The sequence below is a fragment of the Erithacus rubecula genome (genome assembly GCF_903797595.1).
Source record: "Erithacus rubecula genome assembly, chromosome: 13".
Taxonomy (NCBI): Eukaryota; Metazoa; Chordata; class Aves; order Passeriformes; family Muscicapidae; genus Erithacus; species Erithacus rubecula.
The window spans coordinates 5,971,738-5,985,362 of record NC_136665.1 but is presented as its reverse complement, the minus strand read 5'-3'; the positions used below and the strand labels follow the sequence as shown (position 1 = coordinate 5,985,362).

General features: G+C 37.5%; 1 protein-coding gene across 4 annotated transcripts in view; it reads left to right on the top strand.

The window, feature by feature from the left end:
* NISCH (nischarin) overlaps positions 1-13,350 on the top strand; it is a 29,124-nt gene extending 15,774 nt beyond the window's left edge. Inside the window, exons 9-21 of one of the 4 annotated variants that reach the window (XM_079316833.1) lie at positions 515-583; positions 1,035-1,220; positions 1,426-1,554; positions 1,959-2,072; positions 2,891-2,999; positions 5,588-5,706; positions 6,551-6,606; positions 7,081-8,397; positions 8,807-8,981; positions 10,143-10,296; positions 10,832-10,960; positions 11,329-11,490; positions 11,963-13,350. In XM_079316833.1, coding sequence (XP_079172959.1) covers positions 515-583; positions 1,035-1,220; positions 1,426-1,554; positions 1,959-2,072; positions 2,891-2,999; positions 5,588-5,706; positions 6,551-6,606; positions 7,081-8,397; positions 8,807-8,981; positions 10,143-10,296; positions 10,832-10,960; positions 11,329-11,490; positions 11,963-12,591 — 3,348 coding nt within the window. In that variant the 3' untranslated portion in view covers positions 12,592-13,350. Of the gene's footprint in view, positions 1-514; positions 584-1,034; positions 1,221-1,425; positions 1,555-1,958; positions 2,073-2,890; positions 3,008-5,584; positions 5,707-6,550; positions 6,607-7,080; positions 8,398-8,806; positions 8,982-10,142; positions 10,297-10,831; positions 10,961-11,328; positions 11,491-11,962 lie in introns of those variants that run through there. The other 3 variants (XM_079316832.1, XM_079316834.1, XM_079316835.1) reach the window with 3 other exon arrangements.
* The last annotated feature ends 275 nt before the right edge of the window (positions 13,351-13,625 follow it).

Sequence of the window (13,625 nt, the reverse complement as noted above, 5' to 3'; positions counted from 1 at the left end):
CTTAACTATAAGGCAAATCAATGCTGAGATTGCAACCAAAATAAAGCAGATGCAAAACACTGATGTCAGAATTCACCATCAAGTTCAATGTTTGAGACCTCCAAAAGTAAAAGGATTTCTGAGTTAGAGTGCATTTTTTTACAAGTTTGTGTGGCCTTGAGTTCTTGGCTGGTATAATCAGTAATCAACTTATTCTGAGTTTTGGTACTACTGTCTTTATCCAGGTATGTGTGTAGCATAAATCCTCTGGTTTATCTGTTTGATAAGACCAAAGCAGCATTAGTGAGTTTGATCTGTAGTTAGTGGTATAAACTAGGATAAATCATTTGTCTTCAGTAAGAAACCAGGTTTCAGATTAAAACTTAACTGTGCCACTCAGAGTAACCTGGTTTTCTTAAGAGCAGGAGTCACCTCTTTTTTGCACTAAGTCAGAAAACAGCATGTTTTTTTGATGCCAAAAGCTGGGAAGAGAGACTGTATTAGATAACATGTTTTTTTTTTTTTTCTCTTCTAGAAATTAATTCCCAAGATTGAGTTCTTGGATTTGAGTCACAATGGAGTGTCTCTGGTAGAAAATCTACAGGTGAGTGATGCATTTGAAGGTGATTTTTTTAACCCAACTGCCTGAGACCTTAGAACACAGATTTTCATGCTTCAGAATTTTGTTGCTCATTTTCATGGAGAATAGTTTAAGCCCAAATATCTTCTCTTTTGTAACATCAAATACTCTTTTAATGGTGCATTTCTTAGCTGCTCCTGGATATTTTCATTTCTTTGCCAATATTAACATACAACATGTAGTTCTTAACTAAATTCATGCACTGCCAGCTATATGCCTGGGTTAGTAAAAATGCAATGAAGAAAATTCTGTGTATTTCTACAAGCTTTAAGCTTTGTAATGAACAGATTTATGTCCTGTCTTTCATACTATGTAGTGAAAAGTAACTGTTGCACACTAAAATGAGCCAGGCCTATGATAGCATCTGTGTTCAGTTTTAATTGGTGTATGACATGAATTTTCTGTGCTATTTTAGCATCTGTACAACCTCGTTCACCTGGACTTATCCTACAACAAGCTTACATCACTAGAAGGTGTTCACACAAAGCTGGGAAACATCAAAACTCTGAATTTAGCAGGGAATCAGCTGGAAAGGCTGTGTGGTCTTAACAAACTGTACTCATTAGTCAACTTGGATCTGAGCAACAACAAAATAGAACAGGTAACTGTTGACTGTTGGTGTCAGAATGTGTGTTAGATCACAAGCCATTTCTTTCAGTAGATCAAACTGCAAATAAATAAAAGTGGCTGGAGTGATTTTTTTGTTGTTGTTGTATGTATGTAATCTGTGCAAGAAGTGCTCAGTCTGTGTGCTCATTTTCATTTTGCCAGTCTCTGAATTAATGCTTTTATTCAAATACTTTCAGATTGATGAAGTAAAAAACATTGGCAACCTCCCATGCTTAGAAAAGGTGATGTTATCCAGCAACCCTCTGAGCATCATCCCTGATTACAGGACCAAAGTACTTGCTCAGTTTGGAGACAGGGCCTCTGAGGTGAGCCCCAGTGCTGCTCTTCTAAATCTCTTTTCAGCCTGGTGAGGCAAGTGGTGCAACTGTTCTACAAACCTGGGGAGGTTTTAGTGTGTGTTGGACAGGGTGTTAGAGAATGAAACTTTATTAATGTTACTCAGCTGTGCTCCTGGATGTAAATAGCAATTTACCCTGCTCTCATTGTGTAACAGTCTGTTAATATTGAAACACTGTTGTGCTGGAACAGTGTTAAACTTACCAAAATTCATTTTAGCTCAAGGTATAATGTGATACTTGTTTCTGTGTAATGGTTACAAAGATGCACCTGATTTGCTTGAGCTATGGTAGTTTTTGATTGTTCCATTAATAAAAAATGCAGAATGCCTAGTTTTCAGTACTTTTAGATGTTTTAACTTTTTTCTTTTTAGGTTTGTTTGGATAACATTGTTACCACAGAAAAGGAACTAGACACAGTGGAAGTGCTAAAAGCTATTCAAAAAGCAAAGGAGGTGAAATACAAACTCAGCAACTCTGATAAAAAGGTGAGTCTGGTGCTGTGAGAGAAGCAGCTCACAAAAGCTTACAAAAATTATTTCTACAAGTTAGATGTAAGCAGAATGCACTAAATTTTCTGTAGCATTAAAATGTTTATGCTTTGTGTTATAATTTGGTATGAACTTCTAATCTTGCCTCTTTTACCTATTTAGTTTTCAATGCAGTTTTGATAGTTATCTGACCTTCCTTTTCTGGGCTGGCTTGGGAGAGAGGAAGTGGGAGAAAAAGATAAAATGACTTAATAGTGTGCACAGTGAATTCAGAGTTTACTTTAACAACCATATTTTGTATCTTATAGAAGTATTGCAGAGTACTGAAATTACTTCCCCAAACTTTCTTCCTGTGGGTATTCAGCAGTGGGAAAGAATCAGAAATCTGAATTCTGCTCACCTTCCCTCATACCTGGCTGTGTGCTGTGTAGTTGGTTATTCTTGGTTTGGAAATTAACTTAGGGATGGAAGAGGTTCTGTCCCTACAGTGTAGAAATCCTTTTTTCATTCTTTCGATTTGTGAAACTGCTGATTCTGTCAATACAGTGATTAGTCAGTGATCAGAATGACTTCTCTAAAAGAATTCTTAGTGGAATTCCACCTAGTGTGAAAATTGAGACTTAGAGGAAGCCACCACCCCCACTCCCCCCCACAACAAAAAAAAAAAAAAAAAAAAAAAAAAAAAAAAAAAAAAAAAGCTGGCATGAACTTTCACTAAAATTGAGAGAGCTTGTGTAGACTTATTTTAGTTCAGGATCTCATGTGTCCTGTGTATTTAGGTTTTTTCTTTAATTGCTGCATACTTTCTTTATTAGATCAGTGAGGACTCCAGGCTCACTGCTGCCAGCTCCAAATCAAACTGTTCTTCTCTTACTGTTCGTCCTTCCTCTCCCTCTCTGCCTCGTCCTGTCAGCTCCAGCCAAGGTAATCATGTATGTATCGTGCTGCTGGGCTGAGCCTCTTGGTTCTGCTTTTCTAAGCTGCATTGATATACATGAATATTATGTGCATGGATTTAGGGCTTTAAAGACAAGCACAAAGACCTGGTAGAATTGGCTTTGAAAGTGAAAGTTCTATGGAATGTGACTCAGCAAAATTTACCTGTAGTTACCCAGCAGTGGTAAATACCTGGAGTGAGAGTTTGGGTACAGGACTTTTTTTTACTGCATCATCCTGCAGAGGACCAGATGCCATTTCCAGATTTAGAGTCATACTTTAATGGAAAAGTGTGGCAGACAGAGGCATATTTTAAAATTGCTTCTCTACCCATTCTTGGTCTGCAAAATGTGAGCTCAAGCAGCATATGTTCCATTAGTGCTTTTTGCAAGAGCTGCATTTCTGGTACACCAGGGGGAAGATGGAGAAAGGAGATGAGGAAAAGACCTGTGGGATTAGTGTTCTGGCTGAGCTGGTGATTTCAGCACATCTGTTGTGCTCTACAGTACCTGCTGACCTCACCTCAAGTTTTTTTTACTGTGTGTTTCAAATGAATGTTCCTGTTGCAGTAGGAACTTAGAAGAGTTTCACATTCCTCCTTAGCCTGTAGGACTGACTTATGTGAATATCCACTTGTGACTTTGAGAAAGAGATAAAAATGCTTTCTGGCTTTGGCTTTTGTCTGATTGGCAAGTGCAGTAGAGTATGCATAGTGAGAGAAGACTTCATACTCATTTAAAAGAGCAGGGATTATCTTCTCAATTTCTTGGGGTGGCACAGCTTCCTCTTATCGTTAATCACTGGATTGGTGGATAAGTGAGAGAAGCATCCCTGAGGTACTTGATCTTTGGAAAAAATCCATTGCTATGACTTCTGCGGAATCAGCAGAGGTTTCTTAGTTCACTCTAGAAAAATGAAACTGTTCTGACAGCATTTGCTTAAGGGGCAGACACCTTGATACAGATTTAGCTGCTATTTATGTACTTTGCCTTTGTAGCCCTTCTAGATAATTTTTCATCTGCAGAAAAAAAATGCCAGATTTTTCAAAATCAAGTCGATGCTTGCTTTAAAATATTAAACATTTGACAAACTGTCTCAGTCGTGTAACTGTATAACAACCTGCAGTTTTATACAGGACTTGCTCTAAAAATGCATGTCAGCAACTCCTGGGGCTGTTTAAAATGTTTATCAGTAGATTTTTTTCTACTGCAGTAAATGTTTAAGAACAAAAGAATCTTGGGAGAAAAGAAAATACAGACCTTTCTAAAGGACTTAGGAGTTCTGTAGAGTGGTACAAGATTCAAGCTTACTTGCTTGATTCAAGTTTTACTGTACTCCTTTTCCATAAGATTCCTTCAGTAGAATTTTGGGGAAGGCTTTTATAAATAAAGAGAAAATGGGGACTGTGCAGGCTGTTTCTCAACTTCAACAATAAAAATTATTTGCTATATATCTAACTATTAAGAGTTGTTTTCAAAATACCAGTTTTGAGAAATCTTATTAAAAAAAAAAAGGAATTATGTTAAGCAGTTAATTTCACTGTTAGACCTTAAGTCATGAATAATGGAATTAATTTCCTGATCTGCTATTTCTATGAATTGTTGTCTCTGCATTTTCTGGACACCATCTGTTTCCCTAACATATTATTCATACTAAATGTCATTGGGAAATGGCTTATGGAAAAAGATTAAATATTTATGTAGGAAACAGAAAATCAAAAATAATGCTGTCATGTTCTGATTTTCCTGTCAAATTGAGTTTCCTTCTTGCTAACACAGTATTTTGTACAAGTAATAAATACCTTTTGTGTTTCCTCTGACCGTGAGATGTCTTGGTGCAATCTGCTGAACTTTGCCATCACTCCAGAAAGATACATACAGGAGTTTTTATGCTCAAGCCAGAAACATGTCCACACTGCAATTTTGTAATTATTTGCATATTTAAATACTTGAGCTGCCAGGCTCAGTGGCAATACTGCAAATTGGTTTGCTCTGTTGTGTCAGTTCCATGCTGTGAATATCAAACTGGCAAAAAGTCAAACCTCCCTGAGGATGTTGCCTTGTATTCACTCATGATAAGTTTTTGCTGATGATTCAGCTTTGAACCCTTGAAAAAGGTTCCAAATTAGATGAGATAATATCTTAAGTGGTATTTGAGATACCAGAGCTTCTCAGTCTGGTTGAAGGCTGTATACAGATATTACAGATATTGTTCACTTGAAGCTTGCAGGAATCTGGGAGTGTGCCACAAAGTTAATGAAGAATGCTCTGCCAGCCTAGCAGCTGGCTAGTTCTGTTAAAACTGAATTGCATGAACATTTCTTAGACCAGAATTTGAGATTCAAATTGATTGCTAGTTTGAGAAAGAAGCTGTAACAGTCTTTAATGCAACTTTCATTACTCCTTCAATTAAACTAATTCTGCTTGTCCTGGCTATTGTGTGAAGCTATCCTTTAGCTTTACTGATTTATGATTAGACCTTGATTATACAGTTCCACTTGATGGACAGTTACTATTTGATATTTATTTTTGTTTTACTTCAGTGGTTTAAAGAGCTCTTTGTATTTGTTCTAGAAATAATTTGTGAAGAAACAGTCCTAGCCAGCAGTTTTTTGCAATCCAGTGGTTTGACTCCTACAGACCATACAGTTCCCCAGAGATGCTTTGAAATTCCAGACTCCAGATGTAAAATTCAGGTAATTGCCACACTTCTGTTTATATTATAGTATTTTAAAAAGCTTTTGCAGACTTATTTCTGACCTTAAACTTAGATTATCATAGTAATCCATAGCAAAGGGATTTTTTTGGCTCTCAGAGCTATTTTAATCAAAATGGAATCAGCCCCAAATTTGATTCAAGGGAGTTTAGTCCAGCTTATGAATTAAATGCAGAATCCAAGTTTTACCAGAGTTGCAGAGAACTACTGCTTTGAGATGTTTACCCAATACTAGTATAACATCACTTAATAACCAGTTAGATGCTGAGTGTAAGAATTGTGTCTTATAATATTACAATATCAGTTTATGAAAGGCAGTTCTCTTGCTGGTAGAGTGGAAGAACCTTCTCCTTGCCAATAGGCAGTAATTTGTCTTCTTCAATATCCTCCTGTCTGATAACTTCTGGTTGGTGGTTTCATTTGTGCTATTGGAAGCACTCTCCATATGCATGGCTTCAAGAAATGAGACAGCAGGGGCTGTTTCTTTGCTACCAGTGCAGTTGGTCTTTGTCAGACCTCTTTACCATCTTGCTTCATGTTACACTAATTCATTAAAAGTTTGTAGAGTGCTGGAATACCTGGGTCACAGGTTGGATCTATTCTCAAGTCAGCAGCAGAGTTCATTCTTCTTCTGCCTTAGCTGAATGCCCTGCCTAAAGCAAGCAGTGTTTGTGGGCCCTCAGAGAATGGCTGCCAAGCTGCCTGTGAGTACAGCAGGACTTGACCAGCTGTAAAAAGCATGAGCCAGCATTAACTTTGCTTCTCCTGTGTTCTGAACTCTTTAAGTATTTTACAGCTTCATGATGTTACTTTCTTCTCCTTAGGCACCTGCCTCTTTATTGGCTTCATGCAAAGAGTATGGTGGTGATCATCATGTGTGGTAAGCTACATAAATAAATTCCTGTTTAAAACCTTGTTAGCTTTTGGGTAATAACAGTGGATACTGTTTTCTTAAATCCAGCCTTTAAGGCAAAATAATCTCATTGTATTCTGCCTCTGGTTTTTTGAACCAAAATATGGTGTGCAGTGTTTTTAATCTTTGAACCCTGGAATGCAGTTGGTGGTTCAAAATCATTAATAGCTGTATTGTCTGGTCTTTTAGGTCATGAGATTGGGCTTACTGGGGATGGGAAAATAAAGAGGAGTTAAGCATTTTAGTTTTCACTTTCTATAGCATTGCACACTACCAGCCTTTAAAATAATTGGCTGTGCAGTACAAAGATGTTCTACAAAATTACACTGATTTAACTGTATTAACAAGAACAATTATCAAAGTTCTGAGAAGCAGCACCATGAACTGTAGGTTTTTTAAACTCAAGTTTGTACTTACTGTTGTTTTTTCTCTCTTTTGAAGTTTGGAGAGTTCAGAGGAAGAACACTGTGCAGTGCCTGACCCCTGCAGCACCATCATCTTGCCTTTTAATTGTATGTCCTACACTGCCACCAACCAAGACTTTATCCAGCACCTTTCTGCCTCAATAGTGCAGGCTGTGCAGAAATCTGCCCCCTCCCTCATAGAGAATAAAGGAAGCCCTGCTGGTAATTCCACAACCACAGACAAAGAAGATGGATATTTTGAAATGGGGCTTCATGAAGGAGATCAGACTTTTGAGTTCAGCACTACTTGGGATACTCAGTCATCTGACAACATAGCAGTGGAGGGTGTTTACATTGTCAAAATTCTCTGGAGCTTTTCAATTCACATTCATAAAGGACTCAGACAGTTTGCTTCCTGTTTGGTTTTGACTGATGAGATGCTAGCTGTGTTTGAGATTCCTCATCAGGAATTGAGAGGAAATTGCCAGCACATCCCTTCTGCCTTGAAATTAACACTGTGTTTTCCCTACACTGATCTAATAGAATTTGGCTTTCTCCTGCCAGAAATCTGTTTAAGTCTGAAGCTGAAAAACAGTGACCACTGCTTATTTATTGTTTCAGACTCCCAGAATCTTCAAGACTTTTATTCCTGTTTACAAACTTGTTGCTCTCAACACTACACATCAGTGTTACCAAGCTCCACATGGCACTGTATAAAAGCAAATCTCCAAGAATTTCTCTGTCAGCTCATGGAATTGAATTGCATTTCAGCAGAAGATGTTGAAATAAAAGGTTGTTTCCCAACATATCTTGTTTATGGGGGTAAAACTGATACTCAGAAAGTCTTGCATCAACCAGAGTCAGCTGGCAATAACAAGGAATGGTCAAAAAATGTTTTGTGTTCTGCACTTTATTCTTCAGTTTATAAATCTTCTGACCAGAGTCACTGTGTGGTCCATCCCTGTTGGATATTCCTAACACCCCAGCATTTGTACATAGTAAAGGTGGATTTCAGTTTACTGCCAGGTAAAAGGGTAGGCACAGAAGAGCTGGGAAGTGTATTTAAGCTGAATAGAATTCCATTGGCATCACTTGTGCTGCATCCAACTCATGGTGCCACCCAGCAGAAAGGTTCATTTTTGGATGGACACGTGCTGGAGTTGCTTGTTGGATACAGATTTGTTACAGCAGTGTTTGTTCTACCTCATGAGAAATTCCACTTCCTAAGAATCTACAGCCTTTTAAGGACACTCCTGCAGGATGTTAAGACTATTATTATTTTCAAAGCTTCAAGCAAATTGGATGCTGTAAAAAATCACTTTGTGGAGGCAAACAGACATGGTCAGGCAGCCAGGTAATTGTTCCTGTCAAAGGTCTCTTGCACAGTGCTTGATGTGATTTGACCCCTGTCTTTGCTGCTGTTATTGTGATTGGGTTTGGACTGTAGTATTGATGAAATACTTCTGCATTCTGCTAGTCTGGAGTAAGTGTGAATGGTTATCCTGGACTGTAGCAGTCTACCTTTTTGTTTTGTTGCTGCAATGTAAAAATGTAATTTCTGGTGGAAGGAAACTTTGTATTGCATGTGCCCACAGGCTGAGGTCATGGCAGGTTGACAGCTATTCTCAAGATATAAATAACTTGAACTATTAAAAATGGAAGTTACTTGGTTTTAATTTTTGAGTGAAATACAAATATTCTTGTAGAGGAAAAGCTGTGTAGGTCTTCACATTTTGGTAATTTGTGTTCTGCATTTTTTCTAGTTTTTGCAAGCCTCATCTGACACTGTCATCTTTCTACCCATCTGAGTTTCTTATGCAGAAGATAACAGAAGACAACCAGATTCCTGTTCACCTTCATGTTTCTGTGTCTCTGCAGTATGTGGCTGGGCTGAAGGGAAGAGCCCTGGTTGAATTTTTCCACAGCAACATTGCAGAGGTATCACGTCTATACCAACTGTACAAAAACATACTTTGGGACCTTTCTGTACTACACAGTATCTATAAAACTTTCCTGATCAAATTCAGCTCAAGAATTAGGCTTTGGGAAACCTGGAGGCATTTTGATCAAGAGTCTGTGTGGTTTTCCATTTTAGACTCCCTTCTACAACAATTGGGATCCTGCAGGGTATATTTTGCTTTCAGGATCTGTGGTGCTGAATAGGAGAGTATGCTAGTGTATATCTTGAAGATGTGAATGCTCTAAGAATGTCCCTCTTTTTTTTTTGAAGTGGCAACAGGAAAGAAGATAACAGGAATGAAATAATTTTGGGGTGGTTCTTAGCTAAATCAATAAATAAGTGTTCTGACTTGTATTTGTAATACTGTGCATGGCTGCAGGTACTCCAGAAACTGGAACAGATAAACCTATTTTCTGGAAAACATTAAAGTATATATGGGGAACATCAGATTGAAAAGTAAAAATGCTACCCAAAAATTTATGATGTGGCTTTTTGGGTGATAAATCACTGTGATCTGAGTACAAATATCAATTGAAAAGCTTGAGAAATAGGTACATTTTTCTTATTTCCTTACCTCTCTTCCAGATGTTTTAAGTGAGCACAGTTACAAGCTGTGCTTCTCTTTTTATATGAGGAGAAGCTGCTAAAAAAAGCAGGTGACTCATTTAAGGGTTCAGAGTAAGCCCATCAAGTTGGAGCAGCAGCTGCAGTGACAAGCTGTGCTCCTGTTCTCTCTCCAGAGTCTTTGAATCCAACCCTCAGGAGCACCTGGGGGCTCAGCAGACTTGAGGTTTGGGAGGCCACTGCTCAGCTGGTGATTAAAGTTTTGTCTGCAGTGTCTGCCCTAAAGGGTCTTTCTTATAAATGATATGCTTTTCTGGTTTTTTGTCATTTTGATCAGAAAACCAGGAATAATTTTCTTATAACAAAAAAATAATTTTCTTGCATAAATAGAAGATATTTTCAGTGGCTGGCATTGTGGCTTCATTTAGCAGCTTTGAGGTGAAATACCAGAGCATTTTCAGATGCTTATGATTTTTGAAGTTGTTTCTCTGGGGAATCTTAAGTTGCCTCTAAGAGGATGAAACTATCTGAAATATCTAAGTTTATTTGTTTATGAAATAAAATTTACATCTTAGGTGGAAAATGAAGAGTTGAGACACCTCATGTGGTCTTCAGTTCTGTTTTACAAGACTCCCAATGTGGAAGTGATGTCTTGTGTGCTTCTCTCAACTAAAGCTATTTACTTTCTGTTGGATGACTCTTTTATTCATGCAGATGAGCACCAGTCAGGTAAAATAGTTACTTTGATCCTTTAATCACATTACCAACTTAATCCCTCTCTCTGTGTTTGTCCTCACTCTAATTACCAATTTTGGTCAATATTCCTAATTAGACCTCCTAGTTGAAGGGGTCAGTATTTGCATAAGGTTTTTATGTTAAAAAAAACCAGGGTCTTGAGTCATGTCTGCTTCTCAGACAGACCCTCTTAGCTGCCATTGGATCCATGCTTTTCTCTGATGTCATTTCATAATCCTTTTCATAATGAAAATGGAAAGTGAAGGGTGATGAACCTCATGGTGGGCATTCAGTTAAAGTGTGTTATTAATGCATGTGCTGATTTAAAACTGGTGTGTGACAAATGTTTAAAAAATGCTGCTAATTTTTACCCTAATTTTTAAAATGCTGCTAATTTTTACTGTATCCAGTTCTTTCTTAATTTCTTCATGTGTGAGATAAGTATTAGATTGTAATATAAAAATTATGCTTATGGATGGAACAATTTTTTTCTTTTTGACCTTTTTTATCATATATACTACTTTAACAGATTTTTGGAACAAAGAAAACTCAGACTGTGAGAACAGTTCTTTCCACCTCTCTTGCTGCTTTGTGCTGAAACTCAATGACCTGCAGTCAGTAAATGTTGGCCTGTTTGACCAATACTTCCGAATTACTGGTGAGTACATCTTGTGCTTTAAGTTTTTCCAGTTATGTTTTGTTCCAGTCCTTTTTAGATGTATCCCTGTCTTTATTCGTGAGATGGAAGAGAGGTTTTCTGTTGCTTTTTTTTTCTTGAATCCCTAGAGCAGTATTTGAATCATAAGTATACACTGTATTTTAAATAAAGAGAAATTATGTATTTTTGAGGGATTTGTAAGGATTCTGTTGTTTTCAAGAATTTGAAAGATTTCTGAATAATGATGTATGTTTTCAGGATAAACAATCCTTAAAAAAAAAATTTCTGATGGCAGTTTCATGTTGGCTCAAGAAATGGTGATGCCACATACAAATCAGTGAGTGAATTGTGTTCTGTGCTCTCCTCAGGACATTCTGCAGATCACATTGTCACCTGCCTGACAAGAGACAGCTACAACACTCACACCTTCATACAGCAGCTTATGGCAGTCCTGTCACTGCTTGCACGCACTCCTTCACCTGAGCCAGTAGATAAGGACTTCTACTCTGAATTTGGGAGTAAAAACACAGGTGAGTGTTTTCTACATGCCATGACTTATTTAGACATCATACTTAAGGCTTCACCTAAACTGTACTGATTAAAAACTCTTCTGAGGGACATTTATGCATCAGTCTTTTTATATTTGATGCTTTAACTAATCTCTCTGACTTTAATTATCTTAAATGTGCCTTATGTGAGCAGAATTGTTAAATGAAAGTGTCTTGCACAAGTGGAGTTAGTGATGGATTCTTATGTTCACCCTGGACTTACATGGTTAGAAATCTGCAGAAAAGTATGTTGGTGATGCAAGGACTCCAGCAGAGAGTTGCAATCCAAATTTAATTATTCCAATATTGTTATAAGCAAAAGCATGTATCAATAGATACAAAACCTAAATTCTTCCAGCTGCAGCCAGCTGTCAATGGTTGCTGTTTATTCCAGTACATTAAGAAAGCATTGTAGAGTACTAAATAGTTATATAATAATGTATGTTTCTTGCAGGAAAAATGGAGAATTATGAACTGATTCACTCTAGCAGAGTAAAATTTATTTATCCAAATGAAGAGGAAATTGGGGACCTTGCTTTTCTAGTGGCAGAGAAGATGGATGGTTTGACCAATCTTCCATCCCTCAACATCCTTCTGTATGTGTTGGCATTTCAAGTAAATCACTTTGAAGGATCTGCTCAGAACACTAGTTCACTTCAACCTAAAACACTGATATTGACCAGCTCTGATTTGTTCCTCTTTGATGAAGATTATATCAGTTATCCACTACCTGACTTTGCTAAGGAGCCACCAAAGAGAGATAAGTATCAGCTGGCAGATGGAAGGCGAATCCGGGATTTAGATAGAGTGCTCATGGGGTATCAGACATACCCACAGGCCCTGACATTTGTGTTTGATGATGTTCAGAATCAGGACCTGATGCAGAATTTAACACTGGATCACTTTGGAGAAACTGATAGTGTCCCAAAGGGAAATTCCAAACAAGAGGGCAGCAGGAGCAGAGAGATCCAGTGGTACATTTTTATCCCAAGTGCAGAAAGCAGGGAGAAATTAATTTCATTGCTTGCAAGACAGTGGGAGATCCTGTGTGGTAGGGAATTGCCTTTGGAACTCACTGGGTAGTTACTGCACAGCCAAGTGATTTCAGTGTGTATTACAAGGTAAAGCACAGTGTTTAAGCAAGTTCTCTTTGTTTTCATGAGGAGGTGACCTGGACTCCCTTGCTCCCTGGTGCAGTGAACATGTAATAGTACATAGAAATATTCTGAAGTGTTAACTGGGGACTGACCTTCTTGTACAGTCTATTTTTTATGCAATAGTATATAGTGAAAAAAAAAAAAACCAACCATGAGACATCCTGGGAAACTGTATGGAAAATTTAAGGAGTCAACACTAGATATTCTGTCGTCTGGGGCTGTTAAGGTTTCCACTATTTTTCTGTATATATCAGTCTTGCTGTTCTATACAAATTCTAATGTGTAAATAAGGGTAAATGCTTGTGTATGTTCAAGTGCAATGTTCTTTGTACAAGAAGTATTTTGGGTATGCTGCTAATGCTTATTATTTAACGATCTCACAGTTTTACATATGTTTTTCTTTGAGGCCAAGTGTAATTATTTGCTGCCAATCATGAACTTAATAGTAAAATTTGAGGCACAAGCAGGTAACAAATTTTCATATGGAACTATTTTCAGAGGCATTATTTTTCCTTATCCAAGGATAAAAAAACTGCTTGATAAAGATCCCCTCACTATTGTCTTTAAAGTGGAAATATCCAATGTGGTTATATCAACATTTTGTCAGCAAATAATGGATTTGTATCTCTGAACAGTCTTTCTTTTGCCTATCTTGTCAATACAAATAAAGTGTAATTTGACAGTTTCCTTTTGGCTTTGTCTTTATTCAAGTTTATATCTTGTGTTGCCAGGATACCATATGGCAGTTCAGCAGCACACATTCTGTTCCTAGAGTGCATTGTAGAGTATGAAATGTGACCAAGATGAGAGAAAATAGTTCATTCTACTATAACAAGATTGCTAGTCCATGAAAACAGCTGAGTCATGGAAACTGGGGATCTGCAGCCCCTAAACACAATTTGAGGATTTATTTCAAGTACTTTTGCTTCTCTAATAAATATTAGAGATTTTCTTTCTAAG